Source organism: Aspergillus lentulus, assembly GCF_001445615.1.
Source record: "Aspergillus lentulus DNA, contig: Alt04, strain: IFM 54703, whole genome shotgun sequence".
Classification (NCBI taxonomy): Eukaryota; Fungi; Ascomycota; class Eurotiomycetes; order Eurotiales; family Aspergillaceae; genus Aspergillus; species Aspergillus lentulus.
In genome coordinates this window covers 2,171,893-2,190,828 of record NW_028322122.1, presented here as the reverse complement: position 1 = coordinate 2,190,828, position 18,936 = coordinate 2,171,893, and the positions used below count along the sequence as shown (strand labels likewise).

The 18,936-nt window shown below is 52.0% G+C and overlaps 9 protein-coding genes across 9 annotated transcripts; 7 read left to right on the top strand and 2 right to left on the bottom strand.

Annotated features, from left to right (window-relative positions):
* Positions 1-531: 531 nt before the first annotated feature.
* ALT_2013 (putative pH signal transduction protein PalI) lies at positions 532-5,430 on the top strand (the record flags this gene model as incomplete). The annotated part of the gene is made up of 7 exons (XM_089599245.1): positions 532-721; positions 781-2,122; positions 2,185-2,627; positions 3,403-3,542; positions 3,592-3,704; positions 3,759-3,874; positions 3,926-5,430. The coding sequence occupies 7 exons, from the start codon at positions 532-534 to the stop codon at positions 5,428-5,430; spliced, it is 3,849 nt and encodes a 1,282-aa protein (XP_089456391.1).
* A 2,380-nt stretch (positions 5,431-7,810) lies between these two features.
* On the top strand, positions 7,811-8,748 carry ALT_2012 (YoaK family protein; the record flags this gene model as incomplete). The annotated part of the gene is made up of 2 exons (XM_033557976.2): positions 7,811-8,075; positions 8,129-8,748. 2 exons carry the CDS (start codon positions 7,811-7,813, stop codon positions 8,746-8,748), a joined length of 885 nt encoding a protein of 294 aa, XP_033413867.2.
* A 781-nt stretch (positions 8,749-9,529) lies between these two features.
* Positions 9,530-10,371, top strand: ALT_2011 (enoyl-CoA hydratase/isomerase family protein; the record flags this gene model as incomplete). Its single annotated transcript, XM_089599244.1, has 2 exons — positions 9,530-9,980; positions 10,040-10,371. The coding sequence occupies 2 exons, from the start codon at positions 9,530-9,532 to the stop codon at positions 10,369-10,371; spliced, it is 783 nt and encodes a 260-aa protein (XP_089456390.1).
* A 707-nt stretch (positions 10,372-11,078) lies between these two features.
* ALT_2010 (M50 family metallopeptidase) lies at positions 11,079-12,035 on the top strand (the record flags this gene model as incomplete). Its single annotated transcript, XM_033557978.2, has 4 exons — positions 11,079-11,267; positions 11,319-11,681; positions 11,735-11,779; positions 11,826-12,035. 4 exons carry the CDS (start codon positions 11,079-11,081, stop codon positions 12,033-12,035), a joined length of 807 nt encoding a protein of 268 aa, XP_033413869.2.
* Positions 12,036-12,298: 263 nt separating this feature from the next.
* ALT_2009 (uncharacterized protein) lies at positions 12,299-13,002 on the bottom strand (the record flags this gene model as incomplete). The annotated part of the gene is made up of 2 exons (XM_033557979.2): positions 12,299-12,748; positions 12,799-13,002. 2 exons carry the CDS (start codon positions 13,000-13,002, stop codon positions 12,299-12,301), a joined length of 654 nt encoding a protein of 217 aa, XP_033413870.2.
* Positions 13,003-13,349: 347 nt separating this feature from the next.
* ALT_2008 (uncharacterized protein) lies at positions 13,350-13,650 on the top strand (the record flags this gene model as incomplete). Its single annotated transcript, XM_033557980.2, has 2 exons — positions 13,350-13,381; positions 13,431-13,650. The coding sequence occupies 2 exons, from the start codon at positions 13,350-13,352 to the stop codon at positions 13,648-13,650; spliced, it is 252 nt and encodes an 83-aa protein (XP_033413871.2).
* A 330-nt stretch (positions 13,651-13,980) lies between these two features.
* Positions 13,981-14,929, top strand: ALT_2007 (uncharacterized protein; the record flags this gene model as incomplete). The annotated part of the gene is made up of 5 exons (XM_089599243.1): positions 13,981-13,987; positions 14,075-14,201; positions 14,258-14,551; positions 14,608-14,679; positions 14,731-14,929. The coding sequence occupies 5 exons, from the start codon at positions 13,981-13,983 to the stop codon at positions 14,927-14,929; spliced, it is 699 nt and encodes a 232-aa protein (XP_089456389.1).
* A 439-nt stretch (positions 14,930-15,368) lies between these two features.
* ALT_2006 (uncharacterized protein) lies at positions 15,369-16,702 on the top strand (the record flags this gene model as incomplete). The annotated part of the gene is made up of 3 exons (XM_033557982.2): positions 15,369-15,420; positions 15,560-15,977; positions 16,033-16,702. The coding sequence occupies 3 exons, from the start codon at positions 15,369-15,371 to the stop codon at positions 16,700-16,702; spliced, it is 1,140 nt and encodes a 379-aa protein (XP_033413873.2).
* Positions 16,703-17,029: 327 nt separating this feature from the next.
* On the bottom strand, positions 17,030-18,221 carry ALT_2005 (t-SNARE syntaxin; the record flags this gene model as incomplete). The annotated part of the gene is made up of 4 exons (XM_033557983.2): positions 17,030-17,065; positions 17,118-17,687; positions 17,736-17,917; positions 17,969-18,221. The coding sequence occupies 4 exons, from the start codon at positions 18,219-18,221 to the stop codon at positions 17,030-17,032; spliced, it is 1,041 nt and encodes a 346-aa protein (XP_033413874.2).
* Positions 18,222-18,936: the final 715 nt, after the last annotated feature.

Sequence of the window (18,936 nt, the reverse complement as noted above, 5' to 3'; positions counted from 1 at the left end):
TCTATAAAGGTCAGTCAAAGATAGCAAAATCGAAGTGTAAGTGGCGACCATGGACGCCTGAGGCAGCTGCCCGCTCGCTTGGAAGAAGTCATCCGCAATGCGCAGCAATAATTGCATGGCTAACGACGGAGTAGTCCTCTTAACTAGACTTTGCCAGAGCCAGAGCCAGAGCCAGAGCCAGACTGGCTACTTCTTCCCTCCCTCAGTTAAAGATAGCGCTTCCTTGACATATCTGTTCCTCAATCCTGTGCCCTATCCCCTTTCCCTTGGTTTGAGGGTCTGATGTAGATTGTCTGGTTTTTGATCTACCCCTTCTCATCTCTTATCGTACCCACTGGATCTTCCGCCCCGAATTTCAGGAGAAGAGCAAGCAATGTCACCTTCAATCCTGTGATTTCCAGGTTCTGCGTCGACTGCGTGTGTCGCTGTCATCCAGGATTCGTCACCTATCTTGACCACCCTTCCCTCGGTCGCTCTCCAACTGTCTTTCACGTCTCTCGTTAACGGCGAAGTCGCCGCCCCTCTTCCACCATGTTACTCAAGCCTGCAACGCCCCTCACCATCCTTCTCCTGGCGGCATTTGTTCTCTTGCTTCTTTCCGTTCTTTCCACCCCAATTATCAAGGGTATCCCTTTAGCGACTTTCAACCATGTGGACTATGGTGTCTTTGGCTTTTGCAAGGCCGGCCAATGCACAAACATCCATATCGGCTACACTACTGGTATGTGGTTTCGCCCGTACAGCAGCAGGTGGGCGGCTACCGTAGCTGACATCCTCCAGACGAAATTTCAAACACCGACAATAGCGAGTTCGATCTACCCTCGAGTACTCGAAGGTCCCTATCCTCCATTCTAATCGTTCACCCGGTCGCCGCCTTCCTCACCCTCGTTTGCCTTTGCCTCGCCGCGGCTGCTCACCTACATGCCCCGTCGCATTCGCCCCGATATCTTCTGGCACTCTTGATCCTCCTACTTCCGACACTCCTAGTTTCCCTCCTCGCCTTCTTGGTGGACATTCTTCTTTTTGTACCGCATCTAGGATGGGGAGGCTGGATTGTATTGGGTGCCACAATTCTGCTGGTGATCAGCGGCGTGGTCACTTGCGCGATGCGCCGGACTCTGGTCAGTCGCAAAGCGAGAAAGAGGCGCATCGCAGAGAATGCCGAAATGAGTGGGGAGAATTACTACAACCGACAGAATGCGGCGGCGGCGGCTGTCGCCGGCGGATTCACTGGTCCAAGATCAGAGGCCTTGAACGCCGAAGCAAAAGAGGCCATCGTTACCACCTCCCCTAATTCAGATTCCGGCCCAATGTTCGCTACCTTCCGCACGACGACACATTCTAGCGATGATGACCAAACGCCTCTCAATTCTCAGGTAGCTCCGACTGATATTCCTCCGCCAGATAGTCATTATGCTGCACGAGGCCGCGGCGATGGAATGCCGTCGAGCGCACCTTTCGACGAGTCAAGAAATCATCCATACGCGGGTTCCTACGGCCCAGGGCCTCGGTTGCGGCCTGGACCTGGTGATCCTCGCTTACGTCCCCAGTATTCGGACGGCAGTATGGGGTCGCGACGAGGGCCGCCTCCGCCCGGTTTCGCTCCTCGTGGAAGAGGTGGATACCCTCCTCGTGGAGGCTATGGTCGGGGAGGTCCCTACGGAGGTCCCAGAGGACCTCCACCCAATGGTAGGGGCGGGCCAATGGGTCCCATGCGAGGAGCCCCTTCAGGTATGATGGGACGGGGGCAGCGGGGTCCAAATCCTGCGGGCTACGGTTACGGCCCCGTCTCAGGAGGCCTCAATCCTGGCTACGATGCCTACAACTACGGTCCGGGCCCGAGACCATCACAGCGACCTGGTGAAGACGGTTTCGACTATCGTGGGCCGTCACCTGTTGGAGCAGCGCGACAACCCTCCCCCGGTCCAATTGGCATGGCAGTGTCGCCCCCAGAAACAGCCCCAATTGGCCAAGCGATCGAAATGACATCGCAGCCCAGGCACACGGACTCTGCTGTCGAACTGGGCCCCCATGCAGTGTCGGAGGTGGAGCAGCCGCATGCGGTGTCCAACGACGGACACCCGGAGCCTGTCAGCCCTTCGAGTCTGTATAGCCGATCAGCGTGAGATATTGCCCTTCACTCAGGCCCCTTGCTCTTGCTTCTTGCTAATTTAACCGATTCAGATCATACATACCTCCCCGTGCTGGCTGGACTCCGGCTGATCTGCGCGTTGGGCCTTCACCTTCGCCAGTTCATGCTCTTGGAGGAAATCATCCAGCTTCGCACGCTCGTTCCAATTCGGGGGACAATTACTATGAAGATGTGGATCCTCGTTTCGCTGAGCCACATCAACCACCGGCAGGCAACCGTGCACTGCCATCTGCTCTGACTCCGGGTGCTGGTGAGCCCAAACTGATGGATGACTTGGCTGAAGCCCCTGGCTCACCTACTACTAGCGAGATGAGCCATTTCACCTCCATTTCCGAGCGGCCTATCAATCCTCGATGGCGTCCGCCGCCGCCGCCAGCTCTTCCCGCCCAGCAAAGACAAAATGTATTGCTAGAAAACAACCCTGATTTTGATCTCCGCGCCGGCGGTATTGGTCGAGCCGGCGCTACTGGTGTCGGTGGACGCATGCCACCAATGTCGATACCCCGAGAACCCTCACGATACCCTCTGCCATGATCAACTTGGCGATATTTATTTCGTTGTTGAAATTTTTGCTTTTACGCTGGCCATCCGAAAACAGCCATGCGCAGGCTATGTTGGGGTCATTGGAGTTTTGGAGTCTTCCCTGCTATGGTGTCTGTCTTCGTTGCTCTTCTTTCACCATGCCTTTCTTCTCAATATATTTTGTCCACTTCTCCACGCATATGGCATTGCACATAAACACCCCTTTCGTCATTGCCCTCATATCAAGTGGACTGGCGCCATGTACAAACTTGGAACGATCCTATGTGTCAGGAAGGACCGTGTATGATGGAAACTTATTTGAAACTGTCTTGCTAGCTCTCCTTCGCTTACTCTTCCCATGTGCCCTTTTCCTTCAATACATTTGTATCCATGATACTGTCCTTTGGATCTATTCTTTCCTTGGACAGCACTAGGGAAGTGCAATATGTGTATTCGCGGATCGAACCGCTTTTCAATTAAGATGGTCCTCGGCCTTGCGGATGACAGACTGCCACCACGTGACGTGACGTTGTGGATGACAACGGTGTTGATTTCCGGATGACGGAAACATCTTGCGTAGCAGCTGCAGTGATCAGCTTGGAAAAGATCGTTGTCCTCGGTCTGCGAGTGGCTCAAGGGTGGTTGCTTGAATGTGGTCCTGTCATTGGAAATGAACGTGCAAGCATACATTGATTAGTATGAGTTCTACAGACCTGACCCAGGGTTAGGGGCAGAGCACTGTGGAAATCTCGGCACCATGGTCAACGAGAATTCTCAGGACGAGGCGCAAAATATCATTGAGGATGTCCCTCATCATGCTCTTTCCGCCTGGTGGTGGCTTGCAAGCACCGCGTATCCTCTTTTAGCTGTATGTTGATGACTTCGGGAAGAAGATGATGTTGACCGTCTTTCATCAGGGCACTCTAGGACCCATGGCCAGCGCGTTCAGCATATGCTCTTTGTCCCAGGAATGGAGTATGGAGTCCGAGGCTGGCAACGGACAGATCAGGGGCATCGGGGATCCCGATTGGTACGTATACGAACACATGAAAGCCCAGGATTTGTGAGCTTAAAGATGTATCAGGGTCGTTGTGATCAATGCGATATCACTTGGCTGCGCCATCATTTCGAATTCTGTCCTTTTATGGGGAATGGCGCGGCGCATCGCGTTCTCTATTGCGCAGCCTATAATCATAATTGGTTGGTATATTTCCTCCCTGCTCTTGACTTGCCTGCTGTGTATCTTTGCAGCATCGAAAGCACAATCCGGCTCGGATAGTAGTACGCATCGGTGGCTCACTGGATCCTACTATTATGGAGCTTTTGCAGCTGGGCTATACTTTGTGCTCTCTTCCCTTCTCCTGATTACCGTCTACGGGGCCTATCGGGGCCACTACAGCCGCGAATTTCGACTGACGACCAGCCAGCGGAGTCTGATGCTGCAAACGATTCTTTTTCTTATCTACCTCCTCGGTGGAGCCGCCGTGTACGCACGGATCGAAGGCTGGAGGTATCTCGATGCTGTGTATTGGGCGGATTTTACCCTCCTGACTATTGGTATCGGTGACTTCGCGCCCAAGACGCATAAAGGACGGGGGCTTTTGTTTCCGTATGCCGTCGGAGGTATTCTGATTTTGGGGTTGATCGTGGGCTCGATCCGCGCGCAGATGCTCGAGAAGGGACGACAGAAGATGGCGGAAACTGTGACAGAAAAGACACGCCGGTTCCTCGTACGCGAAGCAGTATCTGACCATCAACACCTGCGGGATGTAGTCCCACGCTTGCCGCCGGAAAGGGATGAGAGTGACCGAGACCGACAACGGCGTGAGTTCCAGTTCATGCGACGTGTGCGACAGATTGCCACGCTCGAGCGAAAATGGATCTCGCTCGCCACGTCGTTGACCGTGTGGACGATGCTCTGGTTCCTGGGAGCGATCGCTTTTTGGCTCCCTGGACAAAATGAAAAGTTAACGTATTTCGAGGCGCTGTATTTTGCCTACACGACTTTGTTCACTATCGGTTATGGGGACTTTCACGCTACTTCCGAATGGGAACGGTCATTTTTTGTTTTTTGGACGTTGCTCGCTGTTCCAACGGCGACGTTGCTCATTGCCAACGTTGGTGACACGGTGGTGCGGACGATCCGCGATTTCACCATCTACCTTGGGGAGCTGACCATTCTGCCTGGGGATAAACCTATCAGGGAATTGATCAAAGATCTGTCCCGCCTTTCATGGAAGGAGAGATTCCTTACCGAGGCTGTCGCGGATAAGAAGCCTGACGAGGAAGACGTTGAGGAGGCTGCTGCCAACGCTGCCGCCACAGCAGCCGAGAACGCAGATCAGGTTGACCAGGGAGAAGAGGAGGAGCGCAACGCGATCGAGGCCGACGAGCATAAGAAAGAAGAATCGGCTCGGGCACGGGGAGATGTCACTGCGGAAACAATACATCACCACCACTACTTGTTATTCCGGGAAGTGCGGAGGATGATGGACTACGCCACGCGCAATTTGCACAAGGAGTTCAATTACCAAGAGTGGGAGTATTTTCTTAATCTCATAGCCTGCGAAGGAGGTGAAACAGATGGAGAGGAAGGGAATCCGAAGTGGGATTGGACTGGTTACAAGAGTCCGTTGCTGGGACAAAAGACGGAGGTGCAATGGTTGCTGGAGGCGCTAACCGAAGCGCTGGAGAGGGAGTTGAGGAAGGCTAGCCGGGGATATCACTCGCCTGAGCAGAGCGAATCTGAAAAATAAGCTGACTACATGTCGATGTCGTGTGACTCGTCCGCACGGATGTCTACCTCGAGTTTGACGGCAGCCTTGGAGGAATTGTGCGAGGGTGCACTGCAAGAGTAACTGTCGGATGATAGCCACCTGCCCTCAACGTTCGTAGCTGTTTACAAAGGTAGTACACACTACGATCTCACGTCGTTCCCTTGACCGACACCTCTCGCAGACGACTGTTTCCGGTCAGCCGAATTTCGAATGAGCAGCCTATTACATGGCGAACTATTGCATGCTGTCTGTTACCCCTAGCACCAACGCGTGGCAGGAATGCAGTTGAGCGGGCATTCTGCTGCCGTCAAGCAGGATCTGGAGTCCACCATAATCAGGGATAGATAGGGCTCACCCCGCAAATGTGAAACTGAAGGTAGCACTAATAGACACCCTTTGCAGCGCCAAGGTCTTCGTTGGAAGTCCGTAACCAAAGGGGATATCGTCGTTTTACGCTGGCCCGTCCCCAGTAGGATATTGATGCTTTAGATAGCGCTATATATCGAGGGGTAGTGGGGACATGGCCGTGGCCCCGTGGGGTACTGGCGTATAGAATGGCTATATCAATACGGAGCAGTTCCGAATAGCTTCAGAGATCACAGATCGCCCGAACCCCCACAATACCCAATCTAGCAGATTAGAGTCTTTCAGTACCTTCCAGATTAAACCGCAGAGAACTTCAAGAGTAGAAGGTAAGACGTGCACTCGGGATATGACGCTTTTAAGCATTTTAGGCAATTACCAGGATGTCCGACAGGAGTTGAGCCGCTATGCCCAATCTGGGATCTGTCGATGCAGACTTGGCAAAGCATAACGAAGTGTCGAACGGGTCGCCAAGAGGAAGAAGATGGAAAATTCCTGCTCGCAACGTAGTCTAAAGAGAGTTAATGACATCAATTGACCGTTTCTGTCCGTATGTCCGATTATCGGATTGAATGGTAGCAACACGGGTGGCGCCCACCAAGGTTCAGCGGTTCACGCTTTCAAGATTCAAGTGTCCAAGATGACGGCAACTCTTCTTATCATGCAAAGGTAATCTGAGATTCTGACGTAGCAAGAGATAAACACTTGAGAGCATCCAATCAGAGATAGATGGATCTATGCTCAGTCCGATGCTCAGAGCAAACAGTCACCAGAATAAGCAAAGACACTGACTCAACTTGGCAAGTTCCAGCGAGTGAACCCACCAGACTGTCTTGGCTGCGACGCCCCAAGAATAAGATCCCCCCTTTGTCACCAGTCAGGGTTGATCCTTGTCGTATTCAGCAAAAGCACACTAACTGGCGGACTGGCGGGAGGCTGTGCAATACTGTGCATTGCAGATTTTACAGTTAACACTACGTCTCAGACAAGACTCACTAAAACAACTATATAAATTTGGCTGTCTATCTTATGGCGATCCTTCCTTGGCGCCTGGGCTGGGGGTGTAATCTGAAGTTCTGAGCTCTGCACCCGTGGGATGGACCAATCTAGGCAGAATGCTCAGGATTCATGAAGGAATTAGGCTCCCGTAAGGCCTACTTGTCTAACTTTCTGCTTTTCTCCTTTTCTCATCCTGGTGCCCCTGATAGTATCAACAGATGTCTGGATATTTTGGGTGTGATCTAGATTTCCATGGTCAGCGACTCCGCCTCAGGTATCGCGAGTAGCCAAGGTCAACACGGTCAGCAATCAGCATCCACCCCCAGATCATCCGTCAGGCGCCGATTGGAGTCCATGGAAACGAGGGGGATGCCTGAACCAGCTGCTTGGCGGTCCCCACTGTGAGAATCCAAAGGCCCAAGGAGGCCTGAAACCTTGGTTGATACCAACATGCTGGGCGAGAATCCTCACCGCGGTTGTTATCGTGCCAAGCAGCGCCAAGAGGAATGCTTGCGATGCATCTGAAGTGATTGGCGCGGAAACTGTACACTGACGAGATTGATCATATTGGATCTTTGTTCAGGATACCTGATACGGCAGATCTGGGACGATTCCGATTCTAGACAGCAGCTTCTCTGCTCTTCGGCGGCCAGGCTCCAGCAGTGTAACCCTATCCTCCCGCCTCATTCGTGGTACGGTGGTGCACTGTTCCGAGCCACGAGGCAGGTGGTGGCTCGGCCATGTTCCGTTGAGGATATTCAGACTTTCCTGATGTGACAAGAAAGGATCGTCCTGAATGCGCAGCATCCCACATCTTCTCAACCCAATCTTGGCTGTGTGGGATGTTTCAGCTCGTTTGGCACGCTCCGCAGTCGGTGGGATGCATAAAAGGGGAAGGATTTCCTGAATCCTGCGTAATGGCGATCAAGAATTATTGCTCGAGCCAATAAATAGGTTAGCAGTTCCACGAACGAGTGTCCTCATAGATCCATAGAACATGGCCTTTAACGTTGGACCCCAACCGGACGACTCCAGGGACCGACCCGGTCTTTGGTCTGCCGGGCACAGTACCGCTGTCTCACTTCAGCCCGCCGATGAGATTTCCGGCTCGGAGGGGTTTCGCTCGACCCTCATCCGGCACTTTGCTGCCGACATCAATACCAAATATACCGATCTGCTCCTCATCGTCTGCGGCTTCGTGAGCGGCCTCGTGGATGGCCTGTGTTTCAACGCCTGGGGCAGTTTTGCCAGCATGCAAACCGGTCCGTGATCAAGTTCCCTTTGGATGCAACACAACCACTGACACAGCGTGAAGGAAACACCGTCTTCATCGCCCTCGGCGCCAGCGGCCAACCAGTCTATCCAGCCTACCTCTGGGCCAAGTCCCTCGTCGCCGTTGCCGTCTTCATCCTCTCCATGATCGTTTACATTTACATCTCACGTCTGCTGGGCCCCCGCCGCCGCTCGACCCTCATCCTGTCCTTCAGCGCGCAGACCCTGGCCCTCCTGGCCGCCGCCATCCTCGTCGAAACCGGCACCGTCAGCCGGCGTCCCGAGGACCCCCGCGCCCCTATCCAATGGCTGCAGATTCTCCCCATCTCGTTGCTTTCATTCCAGGCCGCGGGTCAGATCGTGGCGTCACGAATCCTCTCCTACGACGAGATCCCGACCGTCGTCCTGACGACGCTCCTGTGCGACTTGCTCGTCGATAAGGACTTGCTGGCCCGCGGGTGGACATCCAACCCGCGGCGGAACCGCCGTGTCGGCGCCTTCCTGGCGCTCTTCCTGGGCGCCATGACGGCGGGAGGATTGAGCAAGGTGACGGATATGGCTGCCAGTCTCTGGTTTGCGATGGCATTGAAGTTGGGAATCGTCATTGCTTGGTTCGTATGGAAAGCTGAGGGGAGCAGGAGGCAGAGCAAAGGGGAGGTTTAGTCTGTTTTTCTGTCTCTTTTGCAAACGACTTTATGACTACCTGTGAGACTTGGGATGGATTCATTGTCGAGCGAAGCGTACTGTTGACTTAGCATGTGGGCGTCTCCTTTTCTCGTCCTGTCTTGGCGTTCAACCTGGTTGGTCCGAATCAATACATTTCCGGCTTTCTCATTGATGCGAAAACGCAGTGACGTCCTGTACTAGTTTCATCTATGACGGATTAGAGGGGTAGATACTCCATGAGATACGATTATCATCTTAGACAAGCACTCAATACGAAGTAGCCTCGTGGATGCTAGGAGGGCCTCCAGAGTACGTATACTCCTAATATATTATACTATATTATTCATAGTATTCTATTCCCAGTGCACAGCAAAACGGGGTTCTAGCCTCTGGGGTGCCCTACCCTCTCTTAAATATTAACTTCACGCCCCCTCTCTAACGTTGCATCCTCCAGATACTCAGCGCTGAACCCCTAGGTACCTTGGCTACCGTACAAAAATGTATGATATCGAAGTACCTCTGAGGTGTTAGACCACCGAGCATCTTATTGGGAATTGGAGCTTTCATTTGAATATCCGCTGCTTGGCATGCTGCTTGCTCTACTGGCCTTGGTGGTTGCAGTCGCAACAACTTATACATGCTTTCTTACATTCCCGCACAGGACAATGTCATCACCTCGGTCCAACACAGGTACCTTAACCGAGGCTCGTATTCAGCATAAATGACCTCCTGCTCAATACAAGACGACAATCGACAGTCTCATAACAACCCTCTGAAAATGGCACAATCGATCCTCACCACTACCCAAGACGGCATCACAACCATCACCATCAACCGGCCCCACCGCCGCAACGCCGTCGACCCCCCAACCGCCAAAGCTCTCTTCAACGCCATCCTCGCCTTCGACGCCGACCCCGCCCAGAAAATCTGCATCCTCACCGGCGTAGGCGGGACGTTTTGCGCCGGCGCTGATCTCCACGCCGTCGCGGCAGCCGGAACCGGATCCTCCCCGTCCACATTGGGCACCCAGGAGAACCTCCAGCCTGTCCCTGTCCCGTCCAACAAAGATGAGCGTGTTCCATCCCTAGGCCCAATGGGTCCTACCCGGCTACACATTTCGAAACCCCTCATCGCAGCGATAGCCGGCCACGCCGTCGCAGGCGGGCTGGAGCTCGCGCTGCTGGCTGACCTGCGCATCGTCGAGGAGGACGCCGTCCTGGGGGTCTTCTGTCGGCGGTGGGGGGTCCCGCTCATCGACGGGGGACGGTACGTCTGCAGGCGATTGTAGGGTTAGGACGGGCGCTGGATCTGATTCTCACGGGGCGGGGGGTGGGTGCGCGCGAGGCGCTGGGAATGGGGTTGGTGAGTCGGGTTGTTGCGAGGGGGAGGGCGGTGGAGGAGGCGATGGTGCTGGCGAGGGAGTTGATGCGGTTTCCGGAGCGGTGTATGAATGTTGATCGGGGGAGTTGCTATTACAGTGCGTATGCCGCGGGATCGATGGAGGATGCGCTGCGGAGGGAGTTTGAGATGGGGTCCAAGGTGCTGGCGACGGAGAGTGTGCGTGGGGCGGCGAGGTTCAGGGATGGGGAGGGGAGGCATGGGAAGTTTGAGAAGTTGTAGATGCCTCTCATGTCTTCTAGTATTGTTGTCGATAGCATCCTGCAGTGCAACGAGACTGTTCCCATTCTCGGTTATCGACTACTAGACTTCGTACATGGCCGACAGTCTGACGGTTGGTTTCACTACATGGACTAGAACTGTCGGCAATGATGCTATTAGCGTCCATTGTCTCGCTCTCATGCTATCATATTCATGATGATACTAGCGTTGTCTGCGAAGATCTCCACCGAAGAATCTTCGTCATGGGGGCGGTGTTAGCGTTGGGCCCGGCAGTGGAGCGATGACTCAAATTCAACTTCAATTGTTGCTGGTATCATGAAAGGCATCAGTAACGATCGAAATAGCCCATATCTTAAGCAATACCCCTTACTTTGAAGCACAGAGTGCGCAGATAGTAAACTCTTCAGGATGAAGTTGATCTGGAAAAAGGCAGATCTATACTTGCTTTGGCCAATCATAAAACAGTTGAGATCTAACTCAATATCATTGGCCAGTTGACAAGACCCACAAGGCAAATACTAAAAATAGGCTTATATCAGCCACACACTAGCTGGAATGGGGCAAGTGTTTACTGCGGCGCAGGGATTTGCAATTGGACGCGTAGGCACCAGGCAGTCAGGCATTACTATGATCACGAGGAAGGATTAAAAGCTTCAATTGCACTTCGCTTTGATTTTTCCAAACTATTCAGACTAGACAACATCAAAATGGCACCGTATGCAGCCCTCGTCAGAAGCGTACTCCAGGAACAGGCTTCACAGCCTCATCTCCTCAAGCGAGATCTCTCAGTCAACCACACTCAAGCAGTAACCCTGGGCGTCATGGGGGCGTACGTGGTTGTCATCGCACTGCTTTGGAATTTGCCTTACGTGCGCTGGTCATTATGGCCTTTCAAGGTATTAACTATTTCCCTCATTTACCGCCTACTGATTGACTAATGACAACAGATGCTGGTCATCGCCTTCCATGAATTCGGCCATGCCATCACCGCATGTTGCACAGGAGGCAGAGTAAAGTCCATCTCACTAGACCCCCACGAAGGCGGCGTCACACACATGCAGGGCGGTATCAGTGCTATCACCCTGCCTGCGGGATACCTAGGCTCGTCCATCATCGGCGCCCTGCTGATCTTTGCTGGGTTCGACATTGTCGCGAGCAAGGTGGCGAGCATTATTTTGGGGGTGTGCTTCTTGCTTACGCTGTGGTGGGCGCGGAGGGACTGGCTGACTATCGTGACGATTCTGATGGCCGTCGGGTTACTCGTCGCTTGTTGGTTTATCGTTCATGGGGAGGCGCTGCGGTGGGTTGTGGTATGTTTTCCCCCGTATCTATAGTTCTGTTGGTTGGTTCTAACTGTGGGTAGCTATTTATCGGAGTCATGTCGGCGCTTTACAGCGTCTGGGATATTGTACGTCCTCCGTCTCTTCTTGGCAAGCTCATGCTAATGTGAACAGTGTGACGATCTCATTCTCCGCAAAGTCAATACCTCCGATGCGAGTGTCTTCGCGCAGAGATATGGTGGCTCTTCTCGCTGCTGGGGCGTCATTTGGTCCCTTATTTCCCTGGGGTTCATGGCTATTGGCATTGTGGCTGCCATTGCGGCGTTTCCCCAGTCGTTCAGCGAGCAGCAGGAGCAATCCAAGCATTTCATTCCGACGAGGTGAACAGTGAGCTTAATAGCTATGAGTGATGATAATGATTGACTTTTATTCTTGGCTTTTTGTCCGATGATGTTTGTTCTGCATGTATACCTAGAATTCATCTTTGTTTACTTGAGACCGCGCAGCCTCAGGTAACGTGTCTTGCCGAATGCGGAATGCAATATACCATCGACATTTTAGTTCTTACAGCCCAACAACTCAGTCCTCTGATAGACAATTACATGATATACTACTATTACAGCCAGTTCTTTCGAATACAAATTCCCCTACCTCCCCACTGGAACATGCCTCAACCGAAGCTTCACCCACTGTGTCCCCTCCGGCAGCACATACTCATCCCGATCAAAGAACAACGTCCACGACCCTCTCACTCCACCTTCAGATTCCGCAATCCCCAGCTCCAACGCCTCTTTCTCTCGGGCTTGCTGCTCCGGCAACTTTACAGCCAGCCATCGTTGCCGCTGTTCAAGCGTGACATATCCACTCTCGACATCAAGCAGATCAAACGGCCCACAGATATGGCACTGTGTATCACCCTTCCCACCATAGCGCATCTCATTCGTCTCAGCATTTAGAAATACCCATCGAGCGAGAGGCGGCGTCTCCCCGCTTAACGTGATCAGGCCGGAGGTATCGTCAGGGGGAAAGTCGGGGTGTGTATAGAAGTGGCCGTCGAAGGGGGTCATTGTTGGAGTCGGGTGTTTGGTTACGTACAACTATTATATTAAGCAATAGTTTAAGGTGAGGATTGGGTTGAGTACCGTACCTTTCCATCTTCGTCGAGATATACCCGTGCATTGTGCAGTTGGTCTCGCTGTTCGGGCGTTTCTTCGTTCGTGTAGCATTCTGCGAGGAGATGGCCTCGTTGTCGCTTGGCGTGCTGGCGAGCAGATTCAGGGCTACTGGAGCTTTGGTCCATGTTTATCATTGCTGGGGCTATAGTGCCCATCAAGGCGAGGCCGAGGACCATGATGTGGATTTTGGTGGATGTAGTGAGATGGTGTTGTTGACTGATTGGGGTGTAGGCGTCTCCCGCCAGCTCATGGAGCTAAATAATAAAGTTAACTTTCAGTGACGGTGATCAATTGATAGGATAATGCCGTTGTCCACGGTGGTTGTGGTTCTTCAGGTACACTTGGTTCCTGATCGACGGAAACGGAAATGGAGGTACTCCCACAACACGAGATGCAACATAACCCACAGATGATATAGAGAGATAATCCTGGTTATTTCTTCATTATTTTAACTTATATTTGCCTGTTGTTGTTCATTATCTCTGCAGCTGTACACTTCCATATCTCACTGTCAAACCACAAAATGAGCGATCGAAAATGGCAGGATGCTCCGAGGTATGTATCAAGCCAGGTCAATATCCGTCCTATAGCTGATAAGACCAAGCACTCCAGCAGAAATCCAAGACGAGCCAATCCAAGAAACCACAGAAAAAACCGTGGTGGTCAAGCCAACCGCCAGCGAACCGGCCGCTGAACCGACGACGAAACGGGACGATGGCAAAAGGGAGAGTGTTAACATCAAGATCCATCTGAATGTCCATGCCAAGGTGAAATTGGACTTGGACGCTCAGATAGACGGTGATATTATCATTGGGTTATATTGAACTTCTGGGTTTCGTTGTTGATGTGTTATGGAACTTTGTATGGATTTGATGTTTAGAGGGTGCTTCAATGTTGATATTGGAATTTGGGGGTTAGAAGAGGCGAGTTGTCTAGGCTTGAGGGATATACACTTATGAATGATTCACTCAGTGCTTTCTATCACGCGTCCAACGCCAGAGCTGGAGACTGTATACGCGTCTCGCGTAGACCACGCTACTTTCTATCCCATTCACTCATGTTTTGTATGCACGTTGAGTAGTATAAAGCTCATATCACTCTCCAGCTTTCTTTCATGCCTCCTCCCCAGCTCAGTCCAGATTGTCAGTCTCAAAATGGAGGGTGAGTGCCATTGCGAAGACGCCAATAAAGACTTCCCTGCTGGAAGCGTCATGAGGAAATTCGAAAAAGCTACTTTCCCAATCGCAGGGCGTCTCTATCGTTTGAAGAAAATCCTCTGGGAGCGTTACAATAGCGATAACCACCAGCGCAGGGCCATGTTCGAAGCAGAGGAATGCGAGACCAAGGATCCTGTCGTCGTCAAGTTCTTCTTGGAGTATGCCTTCAGTCCCCTGACTCATGGATGTCTCGTCGCTAACTTCATCAACATAGGGCAGACCCATTCATGAGAGAAGAAGAGAGAGGCAAGCGAACTATGAAAAACAATGCCGCTGAGCTTTTCCGCAATGAATGCGAGATCTGGAGAACCCTGACAGGCACGGGCTATACTCCCAAGTTCTACGGCAAGAGGGAGATGCATCAGGATCTGACCTTTGAGAACCCCGGTGGATACCTTTGGATTCTTGTCCTGGAACACTTCCCGACCTTCAGTCTGGCCGACGCACCTCAATTCCTAAATGCTGATGAACTTCCGCGCATCGAGAAACAGCTGCTTGATATGACTGTGTAAGTGTGGTCGATCTTCTGGCTGCTTGAGACAGTCTGACAAGTTCATTTGATAGTAAATTCAACAAGCACGGGCTCGATTATGTTGGCGTTTCGTTTCTCAAGTTTGATCCGGAGAAGAGGAGAGTGTATGCCTTTCCTCTGACACGACTTGCTCGACGCATAGCTAACAATGCTAGGTGCGTCATGGACATTGAATACTTCAGGGAGACCGATGTTCGCAATGACCCCGTAGCGGCAAAGAATTCAGCAAGGCATTGGATTAGTGTCGTGATGGGTGCTCTCAGAGCTGGTGTAGAAGAGATCAGAGGTCTTTCGCCGATGGACGAATATATCGACCTTGAGGTTCTTGGGCACTTTGGGAGTGACAGTGACTGAAAATTGGAGCATGAAGATTGGATCTTTGGAGGATATGATTACGTTGGAGGCATAGAACTGTTGGATCGGAAGGTGGATGTCGTCTGGCGTGATTCGAGGGTTTAATAAGAAAGTGTTAGAATTATCGATCCATAGTTGATCCACCGAGCTGACTATTTGAGTATGATCTGACAGCGGGTTGGTGGGACTACACGATCAACAAGATTAGCCAAGACATAAACCTGATTTGGGGCCAGACCCACGGCAATGCGCAATTGTTTCATTATTTTCTCATTCAGTGCGTTGGGACCTAGCCTTCGGTTGGTTTGAAGCATAGCCGGTCTGTCTCAAACAATCCCTAAACCGCAACAATCCCCGACAACAAATGACAAACAAAGTCGGCTAGATCTTTCAATGGAGTGAACGAGCATGAGCCACCCTGTTCTAGATCGTGTTCGCCATGCTTTGCATAAAAGAAGACATTCCCATTCGTCAAGAGGAAGATCCACCGTGTAAGTTCAGTGTCGCATCAGCTAGAGTGCATACAGCTGATAAAGATTCTTAGCAACTCCCCCAAACAGAGGAACTCAGTCTGGGAGGAAATACCAGTCAATGTCCTTACTCAGATACTAGTACACTGCTCACTGACAGATATCTATTCTTTGATGCTGTCCTGTCGGGTGCTGTATCGACGAATCCACCAAGAAGAGTATGCGATATCTCGCGAATATCTTCGTCATCGAACGGGCCAATATCTGCAAAGCAGCGACTGCTCTCCAGGAGATGACCTGGCATTCATCTCTGATCTTTTCCCACCCCAACCGCCGCAGTACACTGCTAGCCGGTCCCACGACGAATTCCCCCAATATTCCTTTGGCTATCTCGCCGACCTAACCCGCTGCTGGACGACTTGCATCAGGCTATCGTACTACCTAGCCGATTACGCGGTTCAGCATCATTTGCAGCATGATCCTGACGCTCAGCCTCTTTGGTCATCCTGCAAGACCGAAAAGGAAGTAGTCCACAGCAGAGCTGTGGGCGTGCTTCAATCTCGCTTATTGTGTCCCTTGTACGTCTGCCTACTTGACCCATTGCCAGCCTTTACACAATTTTAACATTTCCAGGGCATACCTTGCATTCTTCCTTGAGACCTACGCAGATGCCCGTGATGCAGCAAGGGAAACCGGGAAGGGGAAGCCCCTTGATCTGCACCATTCGCTCGAAGATCAACAGTCCATCCTCCAACGGCCCCCATTCACGACGACCGAGGTCCTCCTATCCACCCACCACTGTATGCACCTCCTCTGCTCCTCTGTGCGCCACATGATGAGGCCGGAATTCCCACCCTCCTCAACCGGAAGCTGGGTCAGTATTCTCCTCACGACATCCACCCTCGAAAGGATCCTAGATTTTTTCATCGCGGCGGCAGACGACCAATCCGCAGAAGCGCAGCACGCGCGCTCCAAGAACGTACAAAGCCATCCTCACACGCGCGCTCAGCACGCACATACCAGGGATGTATCATCCACCTGGACGAAACGGAGGGAGTTCCTGCTGCGGATGCGGACGGACTGGGATGAGTACCTAGTGTCCGTGGGTGGTGACCAAACGGCCGCTGCCGCTGACGAGCAGGCGCTGGTCGCTCCTCCTGAGCTAAGGCAGGTATGGTTTGAGGCAGCTGAGAAGGAGATGTATCGACGAGGTGTGATTACGCATCGCCGTGAGGATCCAGTTCACATTCTCCATGGGTCGTATATAAAGTTACATTGTGAGTTCTGTGATGACCAGTATTGAGATCTAGAGTAGAACAAGGCAAGCTTTGACTGATGTTGCAACAACTGTACTTCTATCGATGTATGACAGCAGTGGATATGCAGCAATGGAGGACTATACGTACATGTCAACACTCATATCGACTGAGTATTTGTAAACTAGCAATAAAATATTGACATCGGCTCATAATAAGCGATCATAGGAAAATCTAGCCAGGGCACTTTAAATAGAAATAGCTTCATGTTCAAGTGAAGAAAGATATGCAACATTCGTCCGAGCGCGGGTACGATGTGTCAAGCAACAGGCCAGGGCCCATAATAATACATTAGAAAAGAATAAGGGGTATATCTATCCGGCTATCAAAACCCAGAGAAGGAAGAAAATCTGCAATTGTCTCGTTAGCTTCTGCAATGGCATCAAGAAGGAAGAAACGCACCATAAGGATACCAAACATCTTGGCGATCAGCCATCGGTTACCGGATACGCGGTTCCAGTACTTCATTAGCTCGCGCTGAGCGCCTTCAACATTGTCCACCACGTCTTCGGTGTTGGCGTCAATCCGTTGAATCATCTCTGACTGCTCACTGACCATCTGAGCCAGTTGGCCGAAGATCCCTCCGAGTTCATTGATGGTGCGTTCGATGGCATCAATGGCTTCGCCTCTGGCCTGAATGTACGTGTTGTTTGTCTGCGCCTCCTCCATCACCAGTAACTGCTGATCTGTCTGGAACGATGGACGTCCAAGTGGCGAGGGATTCGAGGGATCGAGCGTCAATAGATCCGAAGAACCTCCTTGGAAACCTGGTTGTGGCGTCCTCCGTCCCGAGGGGTTGTACAGTGGAGAGTCCGACCGTTGCGGATCCAAGACCTGCGACTTGGACGATACCGAAGAGACAAAGTTCTCTGTCCGAGATCGCGACGCTTGAATATTCTTCGTTCGGACCTCGAGGACTTCTTTAAAGTTCGCACCGACATCCGCCAGCTTTCCTTGGAGCATAACCACGACCTAGGTTGCATTAGCGTTGCGCAAGCCGGCCACTCGGAGTCCACTTACATTGTCATTGTGCTCTCCTTCTTGATCCGCTTTTGATCGATTCGTCTTTGGATGTTGCGATAATGTAAGTGCTTGCAGCGAAGCAATTTGCTGGTTCAGCGACGCCAGGTCCTGTTTGATGACGTAGGTCAACTCCGAAATCTCGACAGGTCTGTCATCGAAGAGCGTCTTGCGCTTCGCCACTACGTTGAGATCAGCAGATGAAAGAATCCCATCGGGAACCAACTACTCACATTCAGCCAACCGTTGTAACTTCGCGGTTGTCGCTGTAATACCTCGTCCAATCTCCGCGGCTCTCCTAGCAAAGTCCGACCGGCGTTTGCTTTGTCCTTGTCCATCTGTGTCGGCGTGCGCCTGTCTCCGTTGCGAATCCGAAAGCAGTGCTTGACGTTGTGAGCCGACTTTGGAAGTCGCGAGGCGTTTCTGGGCTTGTCCGAGGATGGCCTGAAATTCGCCCGTGCGATCCTGGATGGAGGGGCCGACCATTTTCGAGATCGCGGGGTTCTAGTCGCCGCTACAATATACGTGTCAAGGCGGCTTGAAGTTGAGAAATAATCTAGGATGTACTCCGTAGTAGAGGTCGGGCTAATCGATAAGGAGAAGGCAATGGTTGAGGCGTATCCGGCGTTAGTCAAATAGGGGCAGTAAACAAGTAAACATCGAGTGAGGTTGGAATAGTATTGGATTAGGAAAGTCTAGGGAGTTTCATATCGTCAAAGTTCAGAAGTCCATGAACAGGAGTATTGATCTGGCCAAGAAAGACGCCCGTCCTCTGTCACTCTCTATGGGGGCGGATTCGTGTCATTCCGGATGGGGGAAAGTGTACCAATTCTCCACGTGACAAGGGTGCCACTGGCACAGCCACTACAGCCACACACTTGTTCCCCAGGCCGCATCAGGCCGCAGTTTATTTTAAGTACCAGGGGTATCTCTCTATCATGACCGGCAGAAAGGGAAAAACAACAACTATCGACTGTCGCTGAGGGGGAGACTCAAGTTCTCAGGAAGCTGATCGGCAAAATTAACTTTCACAACTCGCTGTTTTTGATATACCCCTTCACCCAACATTAACACATCGCCGAGGCTGAGCATCAGGTGCTGTCGCAGTCCGATCGTACCCACGTCATCTTGTGAAACATACCGCACTTCCTCTCTAGGTAGACTCCGTCGAACTCGATCCACGGTCCAGCACAACCTGTCT